At 39.7% G+C, this 25,826-nt stretch overlaps 1 protein-coding gene across 1 annotated transcript in view; it reads left to right on the plus strand.

Moving 5' to 3' along the window:
- Nucleotides 1–794: 794 nt before the first annotated feature.
- ZC2HC1B (zinc finger C2HC-type containing 1B) overlaps nucleotides 795–25,826 on the plus strand; it is a 43,074-nt gene continuing 18,042 nt past the window's right edge. The window contains exons 1-4 of the mRNA XM_053590615.1: nucleotides 795–900; nucleotides 12,261–12,322; nucleotides 14,092–14,211; nucleotides 14,730–14,868. Of these exons, the coding sequence (XP_053446590.1) occupies nucleotides 795–900; nucleotides 12,261–12,322; nucleotides 14,092–14,211; nucleotides 14,730–14,868 (427 nt within the window). The remainder of the gene's footprint in view (nucleotides 901–12,260; nucleotides 12,323–14,091; nucleotides 14,212–14,729; nucleotides 14,869–25,826) is intronic.

A 25,826-nucleotide genomic window follows, 5' to 3' on the forward strand; every position in this document is an offset into this window, starting at 1 on the left:
TCTAAGGGGACAGGGTGTGTCAGTGAAGGATAACTTGTGAGACCGTCTCTGTGATAGGGTCTGCTTATGAAGCACTCTTACTGTAGATGAAACCAACTCAAGGTTGGTGCTCAGTTGTCACCTTCACCTGTTCCCTGAGCACATGTAGAAAGAGCACACACATCCCTCCGTCCGGCCTTTACCCTCCCTGCTCTGTGTTCTCCAGAACACCTGTTAGCACAGGGGGCCATTTTTTCAGTCTCTTCTCACTAGAACAAACCTCCCTTGAGGATGGGAAATTTTGTGTACTGCTTTAATGCCAGGCTCTGGAACGGTATGGCATTTGGTGTACAATCACCAAGTAGTGTGTGTGAATGAATGAAGAGCCGGGAAAATTTTCAGGAAAGAAATCGTAGACGTGGAGGGAACATTAGGACCTAGATTGACCCGATTTAGCGAGGAGAAAGGCCTAGGAGATCCCAGATAGGGGGCAAAAGTATGAGCATTTTGTTGTACTTTGAACCTGCTTGGTTTAAGCGCTGCCCATGATTAATTTAAAACCACTTTATCGTATTTTAGTACAGATGCTCCTTGACTTACCCTGTGTAAAGTGGTCCCAATGAAACCATTTTAAGTTGAAAATATGATTGCATTAATGTACACAGCTATGATTTAATAAAAAATAAAATATATGGTAAATTAAAAACGTGTAATACACCTAACCTACCAAACATCATAGCCTGGCCTATCTTAAATGTGCTCAGAACACTTATTAGCCTACAGTTAGGCAAAATTATCTGGCAACACAGTGCACTATGGCGTATCTGTGGTTTTACACTCTTGGTCGTGTGGCTGATGGGGAGGGGCAGCTCACTCTTGCTGCCCAGCATTGCAGACTGTTCTACCACTTACTACTGATGCGTATGTATCACTTGAGCACCTTGGAGTCTAAGGATCTGGAATGCCATTACCATTGTGTATATTACCCATAATGCCCCAGAGCCACCCTTCCATTGTGATGTCAGCAGATTAGCTCCAAAGGACAGAACTAACCATTTTGTAACTTTATTGTTACATTTTCAGTATTTTTATGTTGCTGCTTCTTGTGTGTTGACATCCATGTGTTTTACCAAGCTTATTTGCTCTAGTTGTAACAAGAGAAGGTAAAAATTCTAATGGCCTTAATATTTTAATTGTGGAATCTGAGAGAATAGGTAAACAACACACGCTACTATTCAAGTTAGGAAACAGAACAAAGATAGTCATTGTGGGTCCATCCTCAATTTTATTCAACTCTTTCCCCTCAGGTAACTCTTAGGAACTATCGAGGCTGTTAAACAGCCCTAATCCAAAATCTAAAATGCTCCAAAATCCAAAACCTTTTGACTACCGACATGATGCCACAAGTGAAAAATTCCTCAAATAGGTACTTAACACAAACTGGTTTCATGCACAAAATTATTAATAGTTTGTATAAAGTTAGCTGCAGGCCATGTGTATAGATAGTATATAAAACAAACAAATTTTGTGTTTAGACTCAGGTCCTATCTCCAAGATACCTCATGGGGAAATATTCTAAAACCTGAAAAAAATCTGAAATTCACAACACTTACAGTCCCATGCATTTTGGATAGGGGATGCTCGAACGGTATTAAACATTTCCTTCCTTTTTCATTTTTATTTTTCATTCCCCCCTTTTTTTTAACCAACTGTGTGGTATCCCTAAAGACAATATCTTATTTTTGGACAACTGAGAAACAAGCACAAACCTAGCTTTGTGAGGACAGTATTTGCTGCTGTTAGATTGAAGGGGTCCTAGAGACCATGAACTGACAGTCCCTGGGCATGACTTCTGCTTCTAGAGTTTACAGGAGCTCCGTGTGCAGATGTTAATGAGCAAGGTGATAAGCGAGTCCTAAGAAACACAAGTCAGTACAGCTGGGACATCTTGGATGTGCGTAAAAATGCCTAGAGCAGCAGTTCTCAACCTGTGGGTCGCGACCCCTTTGTAACAATGAAAATATATCCTGCATATCAGATATTTACATTATAATTCATAACAATAGCAAAATTACAGTTATGAAGTAGCAATGAAAATAATTTTATGGTTGGGGGTCCCCACAGCATGAGGAACTGTATTGAAGGGTCACAGCATTAGGAAGGTTGAAAACCACTGGCCTAGAGGATTGTATACTTGCTTTATATTTTCTGTTTCTAAGCTCACCATGACCTACCTCCATCTCTCAAGGTCAATGCAGAGTCTTCCTGTTGGGTGAAATGATTGTGCTCAACTCATCTAGACATCAGGCTATGAAGGAGTGAGCAGGCACTTTATTGCAACAGGCCCAAGGGAGCCAAGTCTAGAACAGAATGGATGTCAGATTTCCTTGGATATAGTGTCCTGAGATTATAAAGGCATGAATGTCTTGGTCATGATAGCCTTGCCTTCAACGTGTCTGCGTCTCTTTAATCACAGACCTCCACCCTGGGCTGGTTGCTCACTGGTTCCGGAACCCAGTTGTCATCCTAGGAATTCCCTCTTCTCCATCCAAAGTTGAATTGCCATTTCCTGTATCTTTTACTCACATGTTTGCCCATCACATCCTCTGGTAATCTATGAGATGTAGTCTGTGGGATGTAAACTTTCTGAGAACTTGGATGTCTGGAAATATATTCTACTCCCACTTGTATTGATAGCTTGACTGGACTGGGCATAGAATTCTAGTTGCATATTAACACGTTTTCTCCCTTAATTTCCATTTCAAATTGTGCTGTTTGGGAATCTGAAGTCATTCTGACTCCTGATACTTTGTTATGTAATTGGTCTTTTCTCTGGAAGCCTGTGGAATCTTTATCTTCAGAGTTCTGAAACTTCACAGTGATGTTGTTGTTATAGATCTACTTTCATCCATTGTACTGGGTCCTTTCAACAAGGAGCCCAATGTCCTACACTTCTGGAAATTGTTAAAAATTTATTTCCTAGAGGTAGATGTATGGAACAGAATAGAGAACCAAGAGATGAACCCAGCTACTTTCCGTTATTTGATCTTTGACAAGCCAATTAAAAACATTCAGTGGGGGGTGGCGCCTGTGGCTCAAGGAGTAGGGTGCGGGCCCATATGCCAGAGGTGGCGGGTTCAAACCCAGCCCCGGCCAAAAACCACACACACACAAAAAAATTCAGTGGGGAAAAGATTCCCTATTTAACAAATGGTGCTGGGTAAACTGGCTGGTGATCTGTAGAAGACTGAAACTGGACCCACACCTTTCACCATTAACGAACATAGACTCTCACTGGATTAAAGATTTAAACTTAAGACATGAAACCATAAAAATACTAGAAGACAGTGCAGGGAAAACTCTTGAAAAATTGGTCTGGACGGGGTGGCACCTGTGGCTCAGTTGTTAAGGCGCCGGCCCCACATACCGAGGGTGGCAGGTTCAAACCTGGCCCTGGCTAAATTGCAACCAAAAAAATAGACGGGCATTGTGGCGGGCGCCTGTAGTCCCAGCTACTCGGGAGACTGAGGCAAGAGAATCACTTAAGCCCAGGAGTTGGAGGTTGCTGTGAGCTGTGTGATGCCACGGCACTCTACCCAGGGCCATAAAGTGAGACTCTATCTCTAAAAAAAAAAAAAAAAATTGGTCTGGATGAATATTTTATGAGGGGGACCCCCCGGGCAACTGAAGCAACTTCAAAAATACACTACTGGGACCTGATCAAATTAAAAAGCTTCTGCACAGCCAAGAACACAGTAAGTAAAGCAAGCAGACAGCCCTCAAAATGGGAGAAGGTATTTGCAGGTTATGTCTCCGACAAAGGTTTAATAACCAGAATCCACAGAGAACTCAAACGCATTAGCAAGAAAAGAACGAGTGATCCCATCTCAGGCTGGGCAAGGGACTTGAAGAGAAACTTCTCTGAAGAAGACAGGTGCACAGCCTACAGACATATGAAAAAATGCTCATCTTCCTTAATCAGAGAAATGCAAATCAAAAGTGCCTTGAGATATCATCTAACTCCTGTAAGATTAGCCCACATCACAAAACCCCAAGACCAGAGATGTTGGCGTGGATGTGGAGAAAAGGGAACACTTCTGCACTGCTGGTGGGAATGCAAATTAATACATTCTTTTTGGAAAGATGTTTGGAGAATACTTAGAGACCTAAAAATAGATTTGCCATTCAATCCTGTAATTCCTGTACTAGGTATATACCCAATACTTCTGGGTATATACCTAGTATATATATTGGGTATATACCCAGTGTGACCAGTACCCAAAAATCACATTATAACAAAGATATTTGTACCAGAATGTTTATTGCAGCCCAATTCATAATTGCTAAGTCATGGAAAAAGCCCAAGTGCCCATCAATGCATGAATGGATTAATAAATTGTGGTACATGTACACCATAGAAGGTTATGCAGCCTTAAAGAAAGATGGAGACTTTACCTCTTTCATGTTTACATGGATGGGACTGAAACATCTTCTTAGTAAAGTATCTCAAGAATGGAAGAAAAAGTATCCAATGTACTCAGCCCTACTATGAAACTAATTTATGGCTTTCATATGAAAGCTATAACCCAGTTATAACCTAAGAATATGGGGAAGGGGGGAAGGAGGGGGGAGGATGGGCTAAGGGAGGGTGATTGGTGGGATTACACCTATGGTGCATCTTACAAGGGTACATGTGAAACTTAGTAAATGTAGAATATAAATGTCTCAACGCAGTAACTAAGAAAATGCCGGGAAGGCTATGTTGACCAGTGTGATAAAGATATGTTAAATGGTCTATAAAACCAGTGTATGGTGCCCCAGGATCGCATTAATGTACACAGCTATAATTTAATAATAAAATAAAATAAATAAATAAAGGGACTCAGGAAAAGAAAATTTATTTCCTTCCTTATGTTTTCTCCTTTTTTTCTCTTGAACTATTATTTGGAACAGAACTGTCTGGACTGGTACTCTAATCGCGTATGCTTCTTTCCCATTTCTCTGCTGTTTTAACTCTACTTTCTGGGAGATTTCCCTAATTTTACCTTCCAACCTTCTTTTCGGTTTTTTCATTTCTTTCATAAAGCGTTTTAATTTCCAGGAGCTTTGATTTTCTTTTAAATTGCTTTTTTGTTTGGGGCTTACATGTTAGAGACTTTCCACTTTGGAAATTCCTGTTTACTCATGATTAAGATTGGAAGAAAAAGCCACTGGAATTTATGAATTAATGAGTAGCATTTGATGACTGCAATTTATCAGAGGGTAGCCTGGGAAAGCTGTTTGGGAATCTCCCACTATTTGGTATTTTTAGGTATTTCATAGTGAAATGGTTAGATTCCCAGGGAAGTTTCATTCTGCCTTGAAGGTATAGATCTGGCAGGCAGAGTTCTGTAAGTCACGTAGAGAAAGAAGGCCTGGCAGTATTCTCTGTTTTCAGTATCAGTATTTATGAGATTAATCGCTAGATCATATACAGAAGGTACCAAAAAAAATAAATATTTTAAGAGAAGTTACCAATGTATTTTCAAAATTGAATTAAGGTACCATTACTGAGACATATGCACATCTATTTTACCTGCAATTTGTACACTTTTGTGTACATTTGGGGAATGATCAATTTTACTTCCGACAAGATCTCTTTAAATGTGTATATATTTTTTGGCACCCCTGGTGTATCCATATACGTGTATATACAGACACACATGCATATATGGTTGATCCTCATTCATGGATTCCCTATTTGCAAATTTGCCTACTCACTAAAATGTACTTATAACACCAACATCAATCCTGTTGGCACATACACGTCACTTGTAGACATGCATGTAGTGGTTAAAAGTTCAGTCTCCTGGCTGAGCGCCTGTAGCTCAGTGGTTATGGCACCGGCCACATGCACCAAGGTTGGAGGATTCAAATCCAGCCCCAGCCAGCTAAACAACAATAACAACTGCAACAAAAATGTAGCCAGGCGTTGTGGCAGGTGCCTGTAGTCCCAGCTACTTGGGCAGCTGAGGCAAGAGAATCGCTTAAGCCCAAGAGTTTGAGGTTGCTGTGAGCTGTGACATCACGGCACTCTACCAAGGGCAACATAGTGAGACTCTGTCTCCAAAAAAAAAAAAAAAGTCCAGTCTCCAGCTGGGCCAGTGGCTCACACCTGTAATCCTAACACTCTGGAAGGCCGAGGTGGGTGCATTGTTTGAGCTCAAGAGTTCGAGACCAGCCTAAACAAGATCAAGACCCTGTCCCTACTAAAAAATAGAAAAACAAAAACTATTGGGGGGTTGTGGCAGGCACCTGTAGTCTTAACTACTGGGGAGGCTGAGGAAAGAGATCACTTGAGCCCCAAAATTTGAGGTTGCCGTCAGCTATGATGATGCCACCACACTCTAGCCCAGGGCACAGAGTGAGACTCTATCTCAAAAAAAGAAAAAGTTCAGTCTCCCAACACACATTTTCCCAGCTGAGGTTCAATAAGGTGATGCTCCGCCTTCTTGTCTCAGCACTCATACTGTAAACAAATGTTCTTTTGCAGACTATTTAGTGCCACATTTTTCACATTTTTGTGCTTTTTCTTTGGCAATTTCTCTTTAGAATGACTACCAAGCGTAATGCCAAAGTGCCATCTAGTAGTGTCCCTAAGTGCAAGGCTGTCGTGCCTAAGGAGAAAATATATGCATTAGATAACTTTCATTCAGGCCTGAGCTCCATGTTATTGAATCAACAACGTGCTATATTAAATAAGGTGTCTTTACACAGAAATGTACATAGAACAAGTTTTTGTACTGATCCATTGACAAAATGTTGTGACCAGAGATTCACAGGAACCTACCCCTCTATTTCCCCTAGGAACAATGGTTTAGTATTTGCTAATTCAGTGCTTGCAGTGGCTTCATACAAGATAACTACTACAAATAATAAGAATCAACTAAATTAGCACAGTGGTTATGGCACCAGCCACATACACCAAGGCTGGTGAGTTTGAACCTCGGCCGGGCTAGGTAAGCAACAATGACAAGTGCAACAGAAAAATAGCCAGGAATTGTGGTGGACGCCTATAGTCCTAGCTACTTGGGAGGCTGAGGCAAAAGAATCCCTTAAGCCCAATTTGGGAGAACTAGCTCTCAGTTCTCCCTGTGAGCTTGGGAAGTAGATTTTGTTGTATCTTTATGTCTTCCAACTCAGTTACCATGTCTATCAGCTTTCCAAATTTTAGTTTTTTTGTGTCTTCCCCATCCTGTAGTTCTGTTTCTATGTCCCTTACTGGGAGTTCAGGGAAGAAAGGAAAATTAGATGGTGTAATGTTATCCTAACTCAGTATTTTTAATTTTTGGTCTTTTTAAAAAATTTTTTCAGAGGACCTTACCTGAAAGCTATTAACTCAGTCTTAATTCCTTTCCTTGCTTATCTCATGACTCATCTTCCTGAGATAAGTTGATAAGTTGAGGCCATTGTGCCACTCCCTTGCCATAGGACCTCAGAAAAGGTTCTTATGGTTAAATATTTGCATGTGGTAGACTGCAGAGAATTTAAGAGTTCTTTGACTTGCTGACATTTCAGTGAGAAAATGTCTTCCCTTTTCCTTCTCCACCGTGACTTTGTAAGAAAATGTGGATTGGTGAGTGTCTCTACAAAGCATTCCTAACTTCCAGCTCAGAAAGGGAATGTCTGGTCCGAAATAGAACATTTTCTTAAGTCATTCTTGCCCCAATTCTCTCTATGCTTCTTATAAAAATTTTGAACTGAGATCTTTGTAATGCTTATTTTTTATTTTCGGTGTGAGACAAAACTGATTATCACTCCCAGATCACTTTTTTCCCTCACTTTTAAAATTTTCAAAGATCATAAACAATGGTTTACGGCTGTTTAAAAATAACAGCCACTTTAATAACTTACCAAGTATGACTCCCAAGTATCGAGGGAAAAGATAGAAATAGCTAAGTGGATGTTGTTTGAGAATGTTTTCTGTTAAGGGAGTTATTTTTATTTTGGTTTGTTTGTTTTTGAGACAGAGTCTCATTATGTCACCCTCAATAGAGTGCTGTAGCATCACAGCTCACAGCAACCTCAAACTCTTGGGCTTAAGTGATTCTCTTGCCACAGCCTCCCAAGTAGGTGGGATTACAGGTGCCTGCAACAATGTCCAGCTATTTTTTGTTGCAATTGTTAATGTTGTTCAGCTGGCCTGGGCCAGGTTTATGTGCCAGCCTTGGTGTATGTGGCACCATAACGACTGTGATACAGGTGCTAAGCCTGTTAAAGGAGTTTTTTAATTTTTTGAAAATTGTTTACTCTGATTTTTAAAATTGTGCATAGTATTTGTAAAAAATTCAAAAATGCAGGAAACTAAATAAATTCAACTTTATTCATACCATTCAAAAGTAATAACTCTATCTGTGCCCTTCTGATCTTTTTTTGTAAATATATAAGCAAAACATATCATTAACATTTTTTCATGTTATTATCCCACAAATCATTTTTAATTACTATAGTCTCATTAAACACTTGTCAACCTATTTCTGTAAAGGGCCAAATAGTATAATTTTTGGCTTTTAGGTCATATGGTCAGTTACAACTATTTAACTCTGTCTTTATAGTGGGAAAACAACAATAGATATATAAACAAATGAGCCATGTGCCCACTAAGTTTTATTTACAAAACCAGGAAGCCTCAGATTTGGCTCAGTGGCTGCAGGTTGCCAACCCCTAGATATTATTTTAAAACAGTTTCACAAAATGTTATAAAATAGCACAGAGATCTCCAGTTTTCCCAAAGTTATATCTTAAATGTCTATAGTACAATCCCAAAACAAGAAACTCACAGTAGTATAATGTGTGCTCATAGTCTATACTGTTTGTTTATTATGAGACAAGGTCTTATTCTGTCAGCCAGTCTGGAGTTTAGCAGCCCAATCCTAGCTTGCTGCAGCCATGAAATCCTGGGTTCAAGCAATCCTTCTGCCCTAGCCTCCCAAGTAGCTAGTAGTAGCCTCACAAGTATGTACCACCATGCTTGGCTAAGTTTTGTTTTTTTTTTTGTTTTAGTGTAGAGACAGAGTCTCTCTATGTTGCCTAGGTCTCAAACTCCTGGCCTCAAGAAATCCTCCTGCCTTGGCCTCCCAAAGTGCTGGGATTATAGGCATGAGCCACCACGCCTGACAGTCTGTACCATTTTATAGCACACCTAACTACCATGACAACGAAGATAATAGAACTATTCCATCATGCAAAAATCTCCCTCATTCTACCCTATTTAGTCACAACCATTATCCTCTCCACCCAACCATCCCTACCCCTTGACAATCTTGAATCTGTTTTCCATCATTTTGAAAATATGCAAATGGAATCATATAGTACGTGACATTTTAGGACTGGCTTTCTTGTTCAGTATTGATATCCAGCCAGGTTGTTGCATGTATTAGTAGTGTTCTTTTTCATTGCTGAATAATATTCCAGAGCATGGATATACCACAGTTTGTTTAATCATTCACATATTGAAAGGTATTTGGTTATTTCAAAGGGTTCTTTTATAGTTCTGGCAATCATATTGCATGTGATTCTCTATGTTCCACATAGAGGTGCTGTTTAAAGAGGTGTTCCCTTCCTTCCCTCTAGTCAAGCCTCCAAGTTGAACATGATTTACAATGTGGTAGTCCCCCTTATCTGAGTGTTGAATTGAGTCATAATGTATCTCATTATTTTAAGCTCATTTAACTCAGGTGATTGATCCTTTAGGGACTTCGAATTGCTTTGCAATTTAGTATTGACAATACCGTAGTTATGGTAATTACTGAATCAATAAAGAAGGTGCAAAAAATTGTATACACATTTTAAGACAGAAAAAACTATTAAAAATTAAAATTCTAATACTCAATATATATCACTAAAAAAAGATGAATACACATCATGTTAAGCACCTCTTGTAATTGCAGAAATCAACCATGACTTGAGTATTACAAATTCAGTACAAATTTGAAAAAATTCAAATTTTTTTCTTTCTTAAAATGTGTATATGTTTTTCGGCACCCTCTGTAGTCTTAATCTGTAGAGAAAAGGACTCAGTTTGACGTCTGTGTTACCACTTACTACCTGTGGTCTTACAGAAGTCACCTATCCTTGATCTTACATATTCTTATCTGTAAAATAAAAAGGTACCAACCCCATGACACAGGATCACTTTAAGGAGCACATGAGATCACATAGGAGAGGTGTTTTGGGAACAGGAAAGCCCCATACAAATATTACTACACTAACCATATAAATAGATTGTCTTTCACTAGTGTTTTTTTTAAAAAGCAACAACAGTTGTATAATCAGGATGAATCATCTTCATTAATCAGTATGTGGAGGGTTGGGGTACCCTTGCTGAAAAAAAATCAATACCAAGTTTTACAGAGTCAGAAGGCCAAAAGAACAGGGAGAGAGGTATTTCTGTGTCCTCTGATAGATGACCTATGTTGAAAATACAATACCAATCAGCAGACATGAGAAGTTATTTAAATCAACAACGTCTGGAGCAGGCTACCATCTGCTCTCTGTTAACCAGGACTTCCTTTTTCAAATTGTCTTTCCTTCGTTTCCATGACCCTGTTCTCTCTTGCTTCTCCTGCTGGCTTATCATCATTGTTTTCTTGGCCCTTAAATGTAAGTTTCCCTAAGGATCATCTCTGTACTTCTCTTTCCATGACTTCTTCCCTGGCAATATCATGCCTTGACTTCATTCCTCAAAGCCTACATCTGTGTCTCTAACCCTGACCTCCTTCATTTCCATGCTGCTGGCTGGGTGACTCTATTTCAACTCAGTATTTCCAAAGCTGAGGTCATTGTTCTTCCTGAGACAGCCCTTCTTCTCAAGATTCCTATTTCTCTCCACAGTCCCACAGTCTTCTCAGTCCTTCTTTCTCTAAACCCACCACGATCCTCAGGCATTCTTTTCTCTTTGCCACCTCCCAACACCCCAAATCTAATAATGTTGTAGATTCTCCAATTCGGTGTCTCATGTTCTCTTTCCATTTCAGGCCTCCACCTTCAGCCATTTATCTAAACCCTCCTCTCCACACCCCTAGTCCCGTCTTCCCTCCTTTCCTCTGTCACATGGCTCTCCCACGGCTCTGTATGGGATTTTCCCGCTTGGTGTCCATGGATTATTCTCGGTATTTCTCTTGTAGAGAAAAGCCTGGAGTATTAGTCTAATATACAATCTCCATGCTCAGACCTCAAACTCTTTTTTAATTTTTACATACTCAACCCCAGATGAACTAAAAGTGATATGAAGTAAAACTTGTTTCAGAATGCCAGAATGTTTTGCTTTTCTCATGACACTTTTCTAACTTCATTTAAAATTTGTCTGCATACTTCCTCTCCTTTTCCATGCTAGATCCACATGTAGCTTCCCTCAATATTTCCACAGAGTTGCATATAGTAGATATTTAATTATTTATTGAATGAATGATTGGTCCTATGGTAGAAACTCAATTCCTGCTTGCCCCATACCTTCAACCAGAGCAACAGTGTACCTCATGGCCATGGACCCATCCCTCCATACCTTCAACCAGTGTTGAGCACTATACTATGGACAGATACTTTGAGGCGTTTGGGGTATAGTAGGCACAGTTTCAGCTTTTTCATAATTTACATTCAAATAGGAATACCAAGATGTTATCATTGTATTTAAAACTTACTTTACATTAAGATATTAACTTTGTACCTATGTCTAAAGCAAAGCTATTAAACACTCCATTTAAGGATATATTAGGGCAGAGTACAGTGGCTCCCACCTGTAGTCCCAGAACTTTGGGAAGCCAAGGCAGGAGGATCACTTGAGCCCAGGAGTTAGTGACCAGTCTGAGCAACATAAAGAGACCCTGTCACTACAAAAAAAGAACCATTATCCAGGCATGGTGGTGCCCATACCTGTAGTCCTAGCACCTCAGGAGGCTGAAGTAGGAGGATCACTCAAACCCACAATTTGGAGGCTACAGTGAGCTCTGATCAGGCCAAGATCCCAATTCTATTTAAAAGTAAACAAAGAAAGAATATATGAAATATAAATAATTATATTCTGGTTGTCTGAAGAATATGGAATTTGTTTAGTGAAGTAAGCAGTTTATATTAGGAAAAGAAAACACAGGTGAGTTTATGCAGGATCTTCCTCAGAGGAGGAAGCAGTCGGTGGGGAGGGAAAAGAAAGAGAATATCAAATTGAGGTCACCTCCAGTCAGTCATTTCTTCTCAGCCAGGCAATTCCATGAAACTAACATAATGTACTCTTGAATCTTACGCAGATGGCAATCAGGAGTTATTTCCCTGTGAAGTCTGCGGAAGACGCTTTGCAGCAGATGTTCTGGTAAACATAAAGACATTTTGTAGATGTGTTTCATTGGAGTTAAATGAACTGTCAAGTTAGTGAGGAGGCGGCAGTGCAAAGATTAAAGACAGATGTGGGAGGGAAGCTAGGGAAGAGAGGTATATAACCTATGGCTGGTGGGCCCGGAGGACACCCCGGCACACTGATGCCGCCTCATTCAGAAGCGACCCTATTAAACATGGTGCTCCTAATAGGACGCCAGATGGAATTATCTTGGCATAGTCGATTATCCCTTGAGAGATTTTGGCTCTTCCGCCTTTTCTTTAAGCATCAAAAATTCAAATTTCAAGGCCAAAGCACCAGGGAAATTAGCTATTCAAGAGGAATGAGCATTGAATTTCAGACATCTGGAAACTTGGCTTTTAGCCGCAAATTTGTCACTAATTCTGACAAGTCCTTTAACCTTCCTGTTTTCTGCTTTGCCACGTATACGGAACCTTCCAATTTCAGGGTTTTCATATACCATTTGAACAACATGTAATAATGCGTAGATGTAAGGCCTGTTCCAAGATCGAATTGTTATTTAGACTCAAGCTAATTTCATGTCAAGTCCCTTGACTGGTGGCTGTAAAGCTGGATGAAAGCTTGATTTATTTAAAAATTAGGGAATCAAACAGGTGATAGGCTCCAGTATTATGAAGGGATTCCCAAGAAAGATTGTTTTTATAAAAAAGAATCTGAGATGACAATGAACTGACTAATTAGGACATTTTACATCAAGAAGACTCAAATCAAATTTAAAGCATTTAGACTATAAACTTGACTACGTATGGGGCAAAAGATAACAAAACGAGGCTGGAGTTTTTATTTTTCTGGGGAATTCTGAAAACTCTTTGTCTTTTAGTTAACTATATTAGAACTTCTTGAAACTAGAGGGGGACTCACAGAGCCTGCTGGTGCCCTATAACCAACCAATGTGCCAGCATTGCCCTTGCCAGTCCAGAGCTATGCCCCCCACTCCCTCCCCGCACCCACAGAAGCTGTTTGAGACCTGGGAGGTTCCAGAGAGATTCTCTAAATATCAAATACGCTCTGAGACTCCTGAGTCTCACTTCCTCAGCCTATCTCTAGGCTACAGAGAGCATTTGATCAAGTGATCACATCTCTGTCTCTCAGTTTAAAATGGGATGGCTCGTTCTTAGCCAGGTGCAGTGATTTTCATAGAGCTTGTAATGAGGGATTTGGATGAAGCAACTGTGTAAACAAAGCTATCATGTGTCACATATCTACCAAGGAAGAAGGCCCGGACCCCACAGTGGCACCATCACAGACCGTATGGGGAGAACACAGCCAAGTCCTATGCATGGGGTCCTCAGGTTTAGGACCAGAAATGTTCTTAAAGAACTGCTGAGCTGGAGTAAAGCGCATACTGCCCAAGTTCTAGTTAAATATATGAAGTCAGATTTGGAGTAAGTCTCTGTAGTGGTGAAAGTCTTCGCCCAAACACAGTGCCTAGTTATGTGTAACATGGGTGAGGAGAGGCTGATGGATTTGCTCTGCTGTGATCTGTTAGGGAATGAATCAGGCTCCGAGGGGGAGCCCAGTCACTGTAGTGGGGGCTGAGTACACCTAGGCATTCAAAACTTTGTGACTTGGGTAAAAAAATAAAAATAAAAAAATAAACAGTTACCTTGCTATGAATATTTAAGCTGGCTTTATGACTTGGACTAAATGTTAATTCAAGCTTTAAAAAAAAACTTTGTGACTGTGCATTTTTAAAACCCTTGTCCCCATCCTTGCTTTTCTAGAAGAGGCATGGACCAATATGTAAAAAACTCTTCAACAAAAAGCGTAAACCTTTCAGTTCCTTGAAGCAGAGATTGCAAGGCACTGACATTGCTTCTGTGAGGAAGGCTCCTCAGATCAAGGTACCATGGACATCTTCACTTACTGTTCTTTATTACAGTCTACATTAGAGCCTATTTGGGGGCCTTCTGGTTTCATTTTTCTTGGCTGCGCAGTGTTATGTCATGTAAGTGTTATCTACCTTTACTGTTTTCTTCTTAGTCTTGCTCACTTAGATTTCCAAATAGATTTCAGATACTTTCCAGATATGACAAAAAGAAGCCTGTTTATACTTGCGTTAGAGTGGCTTTAAATCTAGCAATGAACTTGAGAAGAAAGTCACTTTTAATATTACATGTGTCTTCCTTTAAAGTTTTGTAGTTTATATTTCTGATTTTTAATTTGTGTTTTCCCTCACTATTGTGTCTTGCAAATTTCATTACTGTATTTTCCAATCCCCCTTTAAGTCGTTCCTTTGAAAAACAATTTCTTTTTTTCTCTGAATTTCACGGTCCTGTTTTCTATAAATTCAAATCTCAGATTTTAAAAAAAAAAAAAAGTAATTAAGAGGGGTAGCATTTGTTGGTTTTATTTTTTACAGTCTCAACCTGTGAGGAAATCTAACTGGAGACAGCAACATGAAGACTTCCTTAATGCAATTCGGTCAGCAAAGCAGTGTGCGCTGGCCATTAAAGAGGGCCGACCCCTTCCCCCCCCACCCCCTCCATCCATGAACCCAGGTGTGTGGACAGTTCAGTTTACTTTTAAGGTTATGCTTGACTTTTGGCTAAGTCATCATGCTTTTTATGCCTTATGCATTGATAAGAATGATATAAGAGTAATTTTATCATTATTTAAAGGTAAGTTTATCTTATTCTATTTTTTTTCAATTCTACATGAAGATTCTGTTTCCTCCTAACTCTGTGTCAATATGAGACACCACTGTACCTGTGCCATGGCCTTGTGTAACTCCAGGAGACACCCTGCACATCATGGCTGATGCACCTGACGCTGTGCAGAACAGTCTGAGCAATTCCACAAGAGCTGCATAGTCAGATACCCACAGTTTGCTCTCTATTCTTTGTTTAAATAAAATTCCCTACATGTGAAATTCACCATTTTAATCATTTAAAGTTGTACAGGTTAGTGGCTGTCAGCTTTTTTCCTGTGAGGTTTTTATTTTGAAAAATTTTCAAAACCATAGAAAAAAGGAAGGAAAAATACAATGATCACCCATTTCCCTGCCATTGAAATTTGACAATGGTTGGTATTATTGCCATGTTTTATCTCCCTCTTTTTCTTTTTTTTGTTTTTTTACAGAACATAAGTTTTTTTTCCATTAAGCTTAAGTTTCAAACATCTTTAACATTCTACCCTTAACTATTTCAGTATGCATCTTTTTAGCATGAGTTTATTTTCCTGCATAATTATGATACTATTTTCACACTTAATATATAGACTCATATTTTCCCAATTACCTTAAGAATGTCTTTGACAGCTCTTCTCTAACCCTACCCCAGCCACAGTCAAGAATCAAATCAAAGTTTACATATTGCCTTTTGTTGTCTCTTCAGTCTTTTTAAATCTTATACAGACTTCCCACCAGGCTATTTTTGGAATGTCTCATTTTCTACTTATTTAGTCATAAAAATGTGTAAGTTGTTCCACTATCCTATCTTTCTGTAGGCTAGAAGTTCAATTATGTTGATTAATTAATTAATACTAATTTCTTTCAATTAATGAATATTTCTTATCAGGTACAGTGTGTAATTTGCAAATATTTTTTTCAGTTCTTGGGACTGTATTTTTACTGCCTTGATAGTGTCCTTGAATGCTGCAGCCCCAGTTCTAGGCCACAGACTGGTGCCAGTCCATGACTTGTGAGTAACTGGACTAGACAGCAGGAGATGAGTGGTGGGCCAGCGAGCCAAGCTTCATCTATACTTACAGCCTCTCCCCGTCACTCACTCACATCACCGCCTGAGCTCTGCTGCCTGTCAGATCAGCGGCAGCATTAGGTCCTCATAGGAGCATGAGCCCTACTTTAAACTGCACATAGGAGGGATCTAGGCTGCTGCTCCTTATGAGAATCTAATCTCTGATGATCTGAGGTGGAGCTGAGGCAGTGACACCAGCCTTGGGGCCGTCTAGTTGCAGGAAAACAAGCCCAGGGCTACCACTCATTCTGCTTTATGGTGAGTTATATGATTATTTTATTACATTACAAAGCAATCATAACAGAAATAAAGTGCACAACAAATACAATGCCCTTGAGCCATCCCCAAATCATCCCCTCCCCAGGTGGCCCCTAACCCCCAGTCTGTGGAAAAATTGTCTTCCATGAAACCAGTCCCTGGTGCCAAAAACGTTAGAGATCACTGCTTAATGCACACAAGTTTTTAATTTTGATGTGTCCTGTCCAGTGTATCTTTTTTCTTTCAGTGCCTGTGCTTTTGATGTTCATATCCAAAAATGCATCACCAAATCCAGTGTCATGAAGTTTGTCTCCTATGTTTTCATTTTGTTTTGTTTAGTTTTAGCTCTTATGTTTAGGTCTTTGGTCCATTTCAAGTTGATTCGTGTGTGTGATGTAATGTAAGTTTCCAAATGTATTCTTTTGCATGTGGATATCCAGTTTCCTCAGCAACATTTGTTGAAAAGACTTTCCCCATTGAATGGTCTTGGCACCCTTATCAAAAGTCCCTTCATCATATATTTGAGGCTTTATTTTTGGGCTCACTGTTCCATTGGTCTGTATGTCTGTCTTTATGTCAGTATTACACTGTTTTGATTACTGTAACTTTGTAGTAAGTTTTGAAATCAGGAAGTGTGAGTTCTTCAAGATACAGCCAAAATTGTCTGGGCTATTTGGGGTCCTGTGGGATTCCACATGAATTTTAGAATGGTTTTTACTATTCATTTAAAAATATCATGTTGGGATTTTGATAGGAATTGTATTAGAGCCATATTATTTAGGTAATATTGTCTTCTTAACAATATTAAGTGTTCTAATCCATGAATATGAGATGTCTTTAATTTCTTTCAGCAATGTTTTGTAGTTTTAAGTACACAAATCTTTCACTTCATTGGTTAGATTTATTTTGAAGCATTTTATTCTTTTTGATGTTACTATAAATGGCACTGTAAACTTTCTTTCCAGATTGTTCATTGTTAGTGTATAAAAGTACAAGTGATGGGAAAGGGGAAAGGGAGGGGAGGGAGGGGGGAGGCTGGCTGGAGGGAGTGTAATTGGTGAGACCACACCTACGGTGCATCTTACAAGGGTACATGTGAAACTTACTAAATGTAGAATATAAATGTCTTAACACAATGACTAAGAAAATACCAGGAAGGCTATGTTAACCATTTGGACAAAAATATTTCAAATTGTATATAAAACTAGTGCATGGTGCCCCATGATCGCATTAATGTACACAGCTATGATTTAATTTTAAAAAATGTTGACTTTTATTCTGCAATTTTATAGAACTTGTTTATTAGCTCTAATAGCTTTTTTGTTTTTGCATTGCATTTTGTTTTTGTATTGTATGTGTTCTACAATAAGATTATGTCATCTGAAAAGAGACAATTTCACTTCTCCCTTCCCAGTTTGAATGCCTCCTACTTATTTCTTTTTTTTTACTTAAATCCTCTGGCTAGAACTGACAATACTATGTTGAATAGAAGTGGTGAAAGCAGACATCCTTGTGTTGTTTTCCACTGAGTATAATGTTAGAAGTGGGTTTTAATTTACTATTTACACTTAAATAATAGTGTATTATGGGTACTTTAACATGTCCAAGAGAAATGTGTGAAAACAAAAACACAAAGTTCAATGACAAAAATGGACATACAGTTAAGGTTTGTACGTTATATGTAAATATACATAGTATAGTATTATTTGAAGGTAGACTATTATATGTGAAAGTTGTCTATTGGAAACCCTAGAGAAACCATTCATAAATATTACAGCTTAGCTAATAAGACAAAATAGAAAAAAGAGTCATTCCAAAGGAAGACAGAAAAAGAGGGAAAAAGGAACAAAGAATAAATGGGATTCATACAAATAGTGAGATGGCAAGTTCAAACCTCACCATATGAATAATTACATATAAATAACCTACACACTCCAAAAAATGGTCAGGGATTGAATAATAATGCAAGACCCAACTATAAGTTTTCCGTAAGAAATGCACTTTCAATGTAGAGATGAATAAATTAAAAGTATGGGAAGAGATATACATGCAAACAATAGTCATAAAGCTAGAGTGGCTATAACATTAGGTGAACTCAACTCTAGTCAAGTATTAACAGAGCTAATGATTCAAATGATATATTCAAGAAGACCTATCAGTTCTAAGTGTTTATGTGCCTGGTAACAGAGCTTCAAAAATATGAAACCAAAACTGGAAGAAGAGGTAAACAAACTCACAATTATATTTGGAGATTATATCATTCCTCTCTTCGTAACTGATTGAATATACAGTAGGGAAGTCAGGGAATATATGGAAACCTTGTGTAACAGCAGCCAATATGACCTAAGTGACATTTATAGCTATGATGTGAGACACAGCAACAGCAGAATACACATTGTTTTCAGGTGTACATGGAATATTCACACAAGGCAGACCATATGGAGGACCACAAAGTAGGTCTCAACAAATTAAAAGAACTAAAGTATAGATGATATTATTTGGCTGCCATGGAGTTATAAATTTATGACAAAATATCTGTCTGGAAAATTCCTCAGTATCTGAAAATCAACAAGTCATTTCTATTTTTTTTTATTATTATTATTCTCTGACATTCACTGGCATGCCTCACCAAGCCATGGCTGCGTGGCCATCTTCTCTGCCATCCCCCAGTCCGCTGGTGAGGTCAGCAGTAATCCTGTGCTTTTATTGAGGTGAGGTTTGCATAACGTAAAATGAACAATTTAAAGTGAACAATTCAATGGGACATTTACAGTGTGAAACCCCCACCTCTGCCTAGTTCCAAAACATCACCCCGAAAGTTGGGGATACCCATTAAACAGTTGCTCTCTGTTCCTTCCTCCCCCAGCCCCTGGAAACCCCCAGACCAGCTGCCTCCTGCCCCTGTGGGTCTGCCATTTCTGGTCCCTTCATACATCCAGACCGCTTAGGGTGTTTTTGAAGTTTATCCATGTTGTGGCACATCTCACATTGCATTTCTTTTTATGGCCACGCACTGTTCTGTTTTATGTAACACTTATTTTACAGATAAGGAGACAGATTTGAGGCTCCGAGACTCCCGGGGTGAGTCCACGCTGTGCAGATGTGGCGGTGCAAGCCTGCTCCCTAGGTGGCCCCCGTTGGCTCTGCTACTGCTTAGAGAGGCAGGCTGCCATGCTGGTTCCCTGGGTGGTGACCCAGCCCCTCCTGAGGTTCACTTCTCAGCACAGGCCCACCGTGTGGGCTCTGTGGCCTTCCAGGCAAGGCCAGAGGGTGGCGGTGGAGGCCGCCTCCTCAGAAGAATTTCAGCCCTGGCCAACAACGGGCCACGGACTCCTGGGATTTGAACTCTTTCTCACAGCTGGGTTGTGAGGGCTGGGAGGTGCTCAGCCCCAGGGCCAGGTGGTGGGCAGGCCAGGTTGAGAGTGCTGTCCCCAGCCAGCTCCCATAGGCAGCGAGGCCATACCTGGCCAGCAAGTGGACCATTCTGTCATTTCTTTTTTTTTTTTCACCCTGTCATTTCTAAATAATCCATGGACCTAAGAAGAAATAACAAGAGAAACTAGTAAATATAAATATATATATTTATATTGTAAATATAATTCAAATATGTATATATACTTTTAAAAATATGTATACATTTAAATATGTGTGTGTGTATATATATATATATATATATTTTTTTTTTTGAGACAGTCTCACTATGTTGCCATTGGTAGAGGGCCGTGGTGTCACAGCTCCCAGCAACCTGAAACTCTTGGACTTACATGATTCTCTTGCCTCAGCCTCCTGAGTAGCTGGGACTATAGGCGCCCACCACAAGGCCTGGCTATTTTTGTTGTTGTTGTTTGGCAGGCCATTGCTGGGTTTGAACCCACCAGCCCCAGTGTATGTGGCTCGTGCCCTAGCTGCTGAGCTACAGGCACCAAGCCTAGAAAATATTTTTTTTTTTTTTGTGATTTTTGGCCGGGGCTGGGTTTGAACCCTCCACCTCCGGCATATGGGACCGGCGCCCCACTCCTTGAGCCACAGGCGCCGCCCCCCTAGAAAATATTTTTAACTGAATAATAATGAAAACATCAATTTGTGGAATTCAGTTTAACTTGGAAGTTTATAGCTTTACATGTTTGTATTAGAAAAAAAGGTTGAAATAAATTAATCCTTATCGTTAATCGAGTTAGAAAAAGAACAAATTAATCTTAAGTAGAAAAAAATAATGTAATTCATCATATTAACAAAAAATTTACATGTAAAAACATAAGGTCGGGCTAGGCACAGTGGTTCATGCCTGTAGTCCAAGCACTCTGGGAGGCCCAGGCAGGCGGATTTGCCTGAGCTCACGGGTTTGAGACCAGCCTGAGCAAGTGTGAGACCCTGTCCCTAAAAATAGCCAGGCATTGTGGCAGGCGCCGGTAGTACCAGCGACTGGGGAGGCTGAGGCAAGAGAATTAACTTCAGCCCAAGAGTTTGAGGTTGCTGTAAGCTAATCTCAAGGCACTCTACTGAAGGTGACAAAGTGAGGCTCTGTCTTCAAAAAAAAGAAAAATTTAGAAAAATTAACTAGGTGTGCATGCCTATAGTCCTAACTACTCAGAAGGCAGAGGCAAAAAGATAGCTTCACTCAGGAGTTTGAGGTTATAGTGATCGTGCTATTTTGCTCCAGCCTGTGTGACGTACCAAGACCTTGTCTCAAAAAAATAAAAATAAAAATAAAATAAAATAATTGGTAAATTAGGCTTCATCAAAATTAAAAATTTCAGTGTTGAGAGACAACAATAAGAGAATGGAAAGGCAAGCTACAAGCTGGGAGAGAATATTCATTACACACATATCTGTCAAATGACCCTTATCAAAAATATATAAAGAGCTCTTGAACTCAACAATGAGGAGACAACCCAGTCAGAAAAGGGTGAGCGATGTATTTGAACCGACACATCCTAAAATAATAGCCAGTAGCACATGAAAAGATACTCAACATCATTGTCATCAGGGAAATGCAAATTAAAACCACAATGAGATATCACTACATAACCACTTGAGTGGCTAAAATTAAAGACAATACAAGTGTTTGCTAGGATATGGAGCGGCTGGAAGTCTGGTACCCTGGTAACAGAAGTATAAAATAGAACAACTGCTTTGTACTAGGATCATCTCAATAAGTAAAACACATATTTAACCTGTACAGCAATTACACTTCTAAGTATTTAAACAAAAAGAATGAAAATGTGTCCACGAAAAAGACTTATGAATGTTCATAGCTTTATTCATATAGTATAAACTGTAAACAATTGAAAATGTCCATCAACAAGTGAATGTATAAACAAACCGTGGAATATTTACATAATGGAGCAGTGCTCAGCAGTAAAAAGTTAGTACTATTACAGCAACGTGGATATTCTATTAAACGAAATTATAGGGCAGGCAAAACTTACCCATAGTTACAGGAAAATGGATTGCTGGTTGCCTAAGACTGGGTTTGGGGGAATATTGAGTGAACAGGGGTATGAGGGAACTCTTTGGAGTGATGAAAATGTTCTCTATTTTAACTGGGGTGGTTAAACAAATGTACACATTTGTAAAAACTCATCGAACCATATGTGTAAAATAGGAGCATTTAATTATGTGTAAATTAGTCCTCAAAAAAAGTTTATTTAAAAAAGTACAAAAGCAAAAACCCACAGTGTAATCATCCTATAAAAGTCATGTGAAAAATAAATCATCTGAACTTCTATACCAGAAAATAATCTGTGTGACTGCTTCACTTTTGCTGGGTCCTGATGAAAATGTAGCTTAAAATAATGTGTTGTTTTCAAACATTCAGTAGAAAGCTCTATGGCTGTGATTTTAGTAATATGCAAGTACTTTGGCAACCAGCTTCATGTAACAAAAAACATCTTTTATGAGAAATACATTCATTTTAAAATCAGAAGCTACAGGGTTGATGGCTGCCTTATGGCTCTCTAATTGAATAAATGAAACCATGTCGAATGTCCTGCTGTGTGAATTTCTCTCACGTTTTAGACCCAACTTGGATCTAAAATGTGACTTGGATCTAAAATGTGGGGATTATTGTTTCTCTAAAAAAAAAAAATTCCCTTTGCAAGGCCTCATCAAATGTGCGATTTATTTTTCTTTCCTTTCCATATTTATGCTAATATAGTTTTATAATTAAATTCTGTACCCTTAACTATAATTTTATGCGGCAAGCAAAATGATTATATGCAATAGCACATTTTTATCACAATTGGATTATTTTGATTGTGCAGGGATTTTATACTCGCCCAGTATTCTCGGCCGTAAGTACTAGAAAATTTATACACATGTAACTAGAATTATATATGCGATGGCCTCATATGCATCAGTTTGCGAGTAGTTTCCTTTTTTCTTTCTCAGCATGATTCCCCATTTTCATGGCTCGGTTTTCATGACACGCATATATTTATTATACTTCTTAGTGACTTAACCAACTCTGCCAACAATTCAAATTTCCAGGATGTTGTGACAGTTTATGGGGACAGTGATGTAGAATATTTATAATTGGGATTATACTGTGCCGCCCGGGACATTCTGTTACCATTTTATATGGCTATGTAGACAAGGGCACTGTACGTGGTGTTTGCATTTTGAAATGATGCTTGTTTTTCTACTTTAAATTTTATGAGATCTGGCCACCATATTTCTCATAAAAATCTATCTGTACTCTGACTTATAAAATTGTTATCAAGCTAGGCCTGGTGGCTCTTGCCTGTAATCCTAGCTACTTAGGAGGCTGAGATGAGAGGATTGCTTGATGCCAGCAGTTTAAAGCTGCAGTGACCTGGAGTCATGCCTCTGCACTCCAGCCTGGGAAACAGAGCAAGGCCACCATCTCTAAAATAAATGAAAAATAAATAAATAAAATGACTATTGATTGAAATAAATTGCACAGTGATGTTTATGTGAGAAAGGTGACTGAGATTGAGAAGAGCGTGGAACAGGTGGCTCTGTCACTCTGTGTTCAGATTATTGTTGCAGAAAAATACCTTTTCTGTTCCCAGAGCATTTGAAGTTCAACATAAGGACAGCCAGCAACCTGAATGAAGGTTATAGCTACGGGACCCTTTCTTGCCTGCCCTTCACTCCTCTGTGGAGCTTTCAGTTTCCCATATGGACCGCCAGAGGTCCCAGTGCTTCTCCTTCCAAGTTTATCCCACCAAGTCATAATTGTCTCTTTGCCCAGTCATCTCTGAGATTTTTGTTGGCAGGAAGATCAACTTTGTTGATGCACAACACACAGGAGGGTGATGGGGAACAAATGAACCAGTGGGGTGAGGCGCTAACTCAGCATCGCCCCAGTGGTTGTCTTTGCTTTATGTGAGTAGGTTCATGGTAGTAGCATTTCTGATGGAAGACTTGACTTTCTAGCTTCAGTGTTAAATGAGGAAATTACCAGCAAGCTGAGAGCTGTGTTCTACCTGGCTTTTCTACACCATTGTGAGTTCTGAATAATGACACTTCACATTTTAGTTTTTTCTAAGTAGTTTCACTCTTGTTTGGTAATTGGAAACACGACCTTGCTGGACCTGTTTCCTTATAGCAATTGCTAGCATTTTAAAAACATCCAGTATGTTCCACCCCGCCCACACTGTGCCAAACCCTTGTGTGGATTATCGTCGTTAACTTTCACAACAAGACGATGAAATAGGTGATATGCAGGCACTGAGGGAATGGGAGCTTAAGGAGGTTGAGTAACTTGCCCAAGTTCACACAGATAGCAACTGAAGAACTCTGGCCTGAAACCAGACAGGCAGGCTCCAGAACTAGGCTCTTGATCATTTCCCAATCCTGCCCTGTTTTATCTTTTTTCCAAGTATTTATTACCATGTAAAATTTTTATTTATTTCTGCACTAGGATTGCTTACTCCTTGATTTCAGAAATGCGGTGTCCCAGATGTAAAACAGTGCCTGGCACAAAGTAGGTGTTCAATAAGTATTAAATCAACAATTAAGAACTGCTTTCTAGAATGTGAAATAGAGGATAGAGGTACTAGGTAATTTCTAAGTGCTTACAATTCTTACATTTTATGAGCATTCCCCCTAGGAAATGATTTGTTCAAGTAGAAAACTCCCCACACAGCTTTAAAAAGATGGTTTACAAAAATGTCTACACTTTGAAGACATCACGACATCAAATATCCATCCAGCCATGTAGGACTTTTGACTATACACTAACACAAATTTATGTAGTGAGTTTATGACTGATGCAGTCTCAAACCCTCCCTGGGGGGGAAGTAATTTTTTTATGTTATCCGTTAAAGGAGCCTTAAACAAAGCGTGCAGACCCCTATCCCTGCTTGCCTTAGCGGGGTAGGCTCCAACCTAGCTTTCCTATGAGCTGCTCCACATTTTAAGAAGATCTTGGATTTTCCCCACTTCCCAGTTCTCTCATAAGCCTATTATATCTGGTAATTGCAAAAGGAAAGTCAAACGTAGATGAATAAGGTATCATACAGAACCACAGAAGACCTGGACTGCAGGAACTGCCTGGGACGTCATATCCATGGAAGCCAAAGCTGCTTCTGTAACCACTTTCCTATCATCCCTTCTTCTTTTTCTTTTCCACTTTTTGACCTCACCGAACTTTTACTGTCTCCTTCTTGAATATATTGTTTCCTTCTCACTATATTTTGCTGCATATAAGGATGCATTTTATACGTGGCTAGTACTACTTCCATATCTATATGAGTGTTTTTAATTCTTTTACATGTGTTTATGCATTGAAAGTGTTACTCTGGAAAGCAGTAACAATATCAATATGCAAAATACCCTGGAATACAGTAATCACACCCCCTTCGCGCTCTGCCCCTCCCCCGCTTCCCCCTCACAGGACAGGCCCTACAGCTGCAGGAGCCTCCAGCCCATGCTGCTGTCACCCTCTTGGAAGTGGTGATGCAACAGTTAGCATAGGGATCTTGGGAATAGGAGGGAGGAAGTGGCCGTACAGTGGTGCCTCCTCTCACCAGAAGCACAAGGCATGGAGCTGGCCACTATGGAGAAGCCAGGAGTGGGCCCGATGGCAGGTGAGAGTGATCCAGACTACCTGAGCACCTGGCCTCCCCTAACTGTCCATTCTACCCTCATTACCATGGCCACAGCACTCTGCTGAGAACTCCTGTGGGCTTACTGCTCAGGAAGCTGGTGTAGGGGGCCGGGGCTGGCCCTGCCGGCCCTGTTCTCCTAATGGTAGATCCCTGGACTCCTGCACCACCTCGTGTCATGCACATGGGCCCCATTCTGAGGCCCCCAGGGCATCCTGCTGGGGAGGAAGATCTCCAAGTTGGGTCTGAGAGATCTGGGTTCTGAGACCCAGCTCTGCTAGTAGCCCACTGTTGTGACCTTGGGTCTCAGACTCCATGAAGTTTCTGTCTGCAAGGGTGAATGAGGTGAATGAATGTATCAGCAGTACCTGAGCCCACAGATTGTAATTTTGAGCCAGTGAATTATCTGAACCCCTAAGGTGTGGAGTT

Source organism: Nycticebus coucang, chromosome 5, assembly GCF_027406575.1.
Source record: "Nycticebus coucang isolate mNycCou1 chromosome 5, mNycCou1.pri, whole genome shotgun sequence".
Classification (NCBI taxonomy): domain Eukaryota; kingdom Metazoa; phylum Chordata; class Mammalia; order Primates; family Lorisidae; genus Nycticebus; species Nycticebus coucang.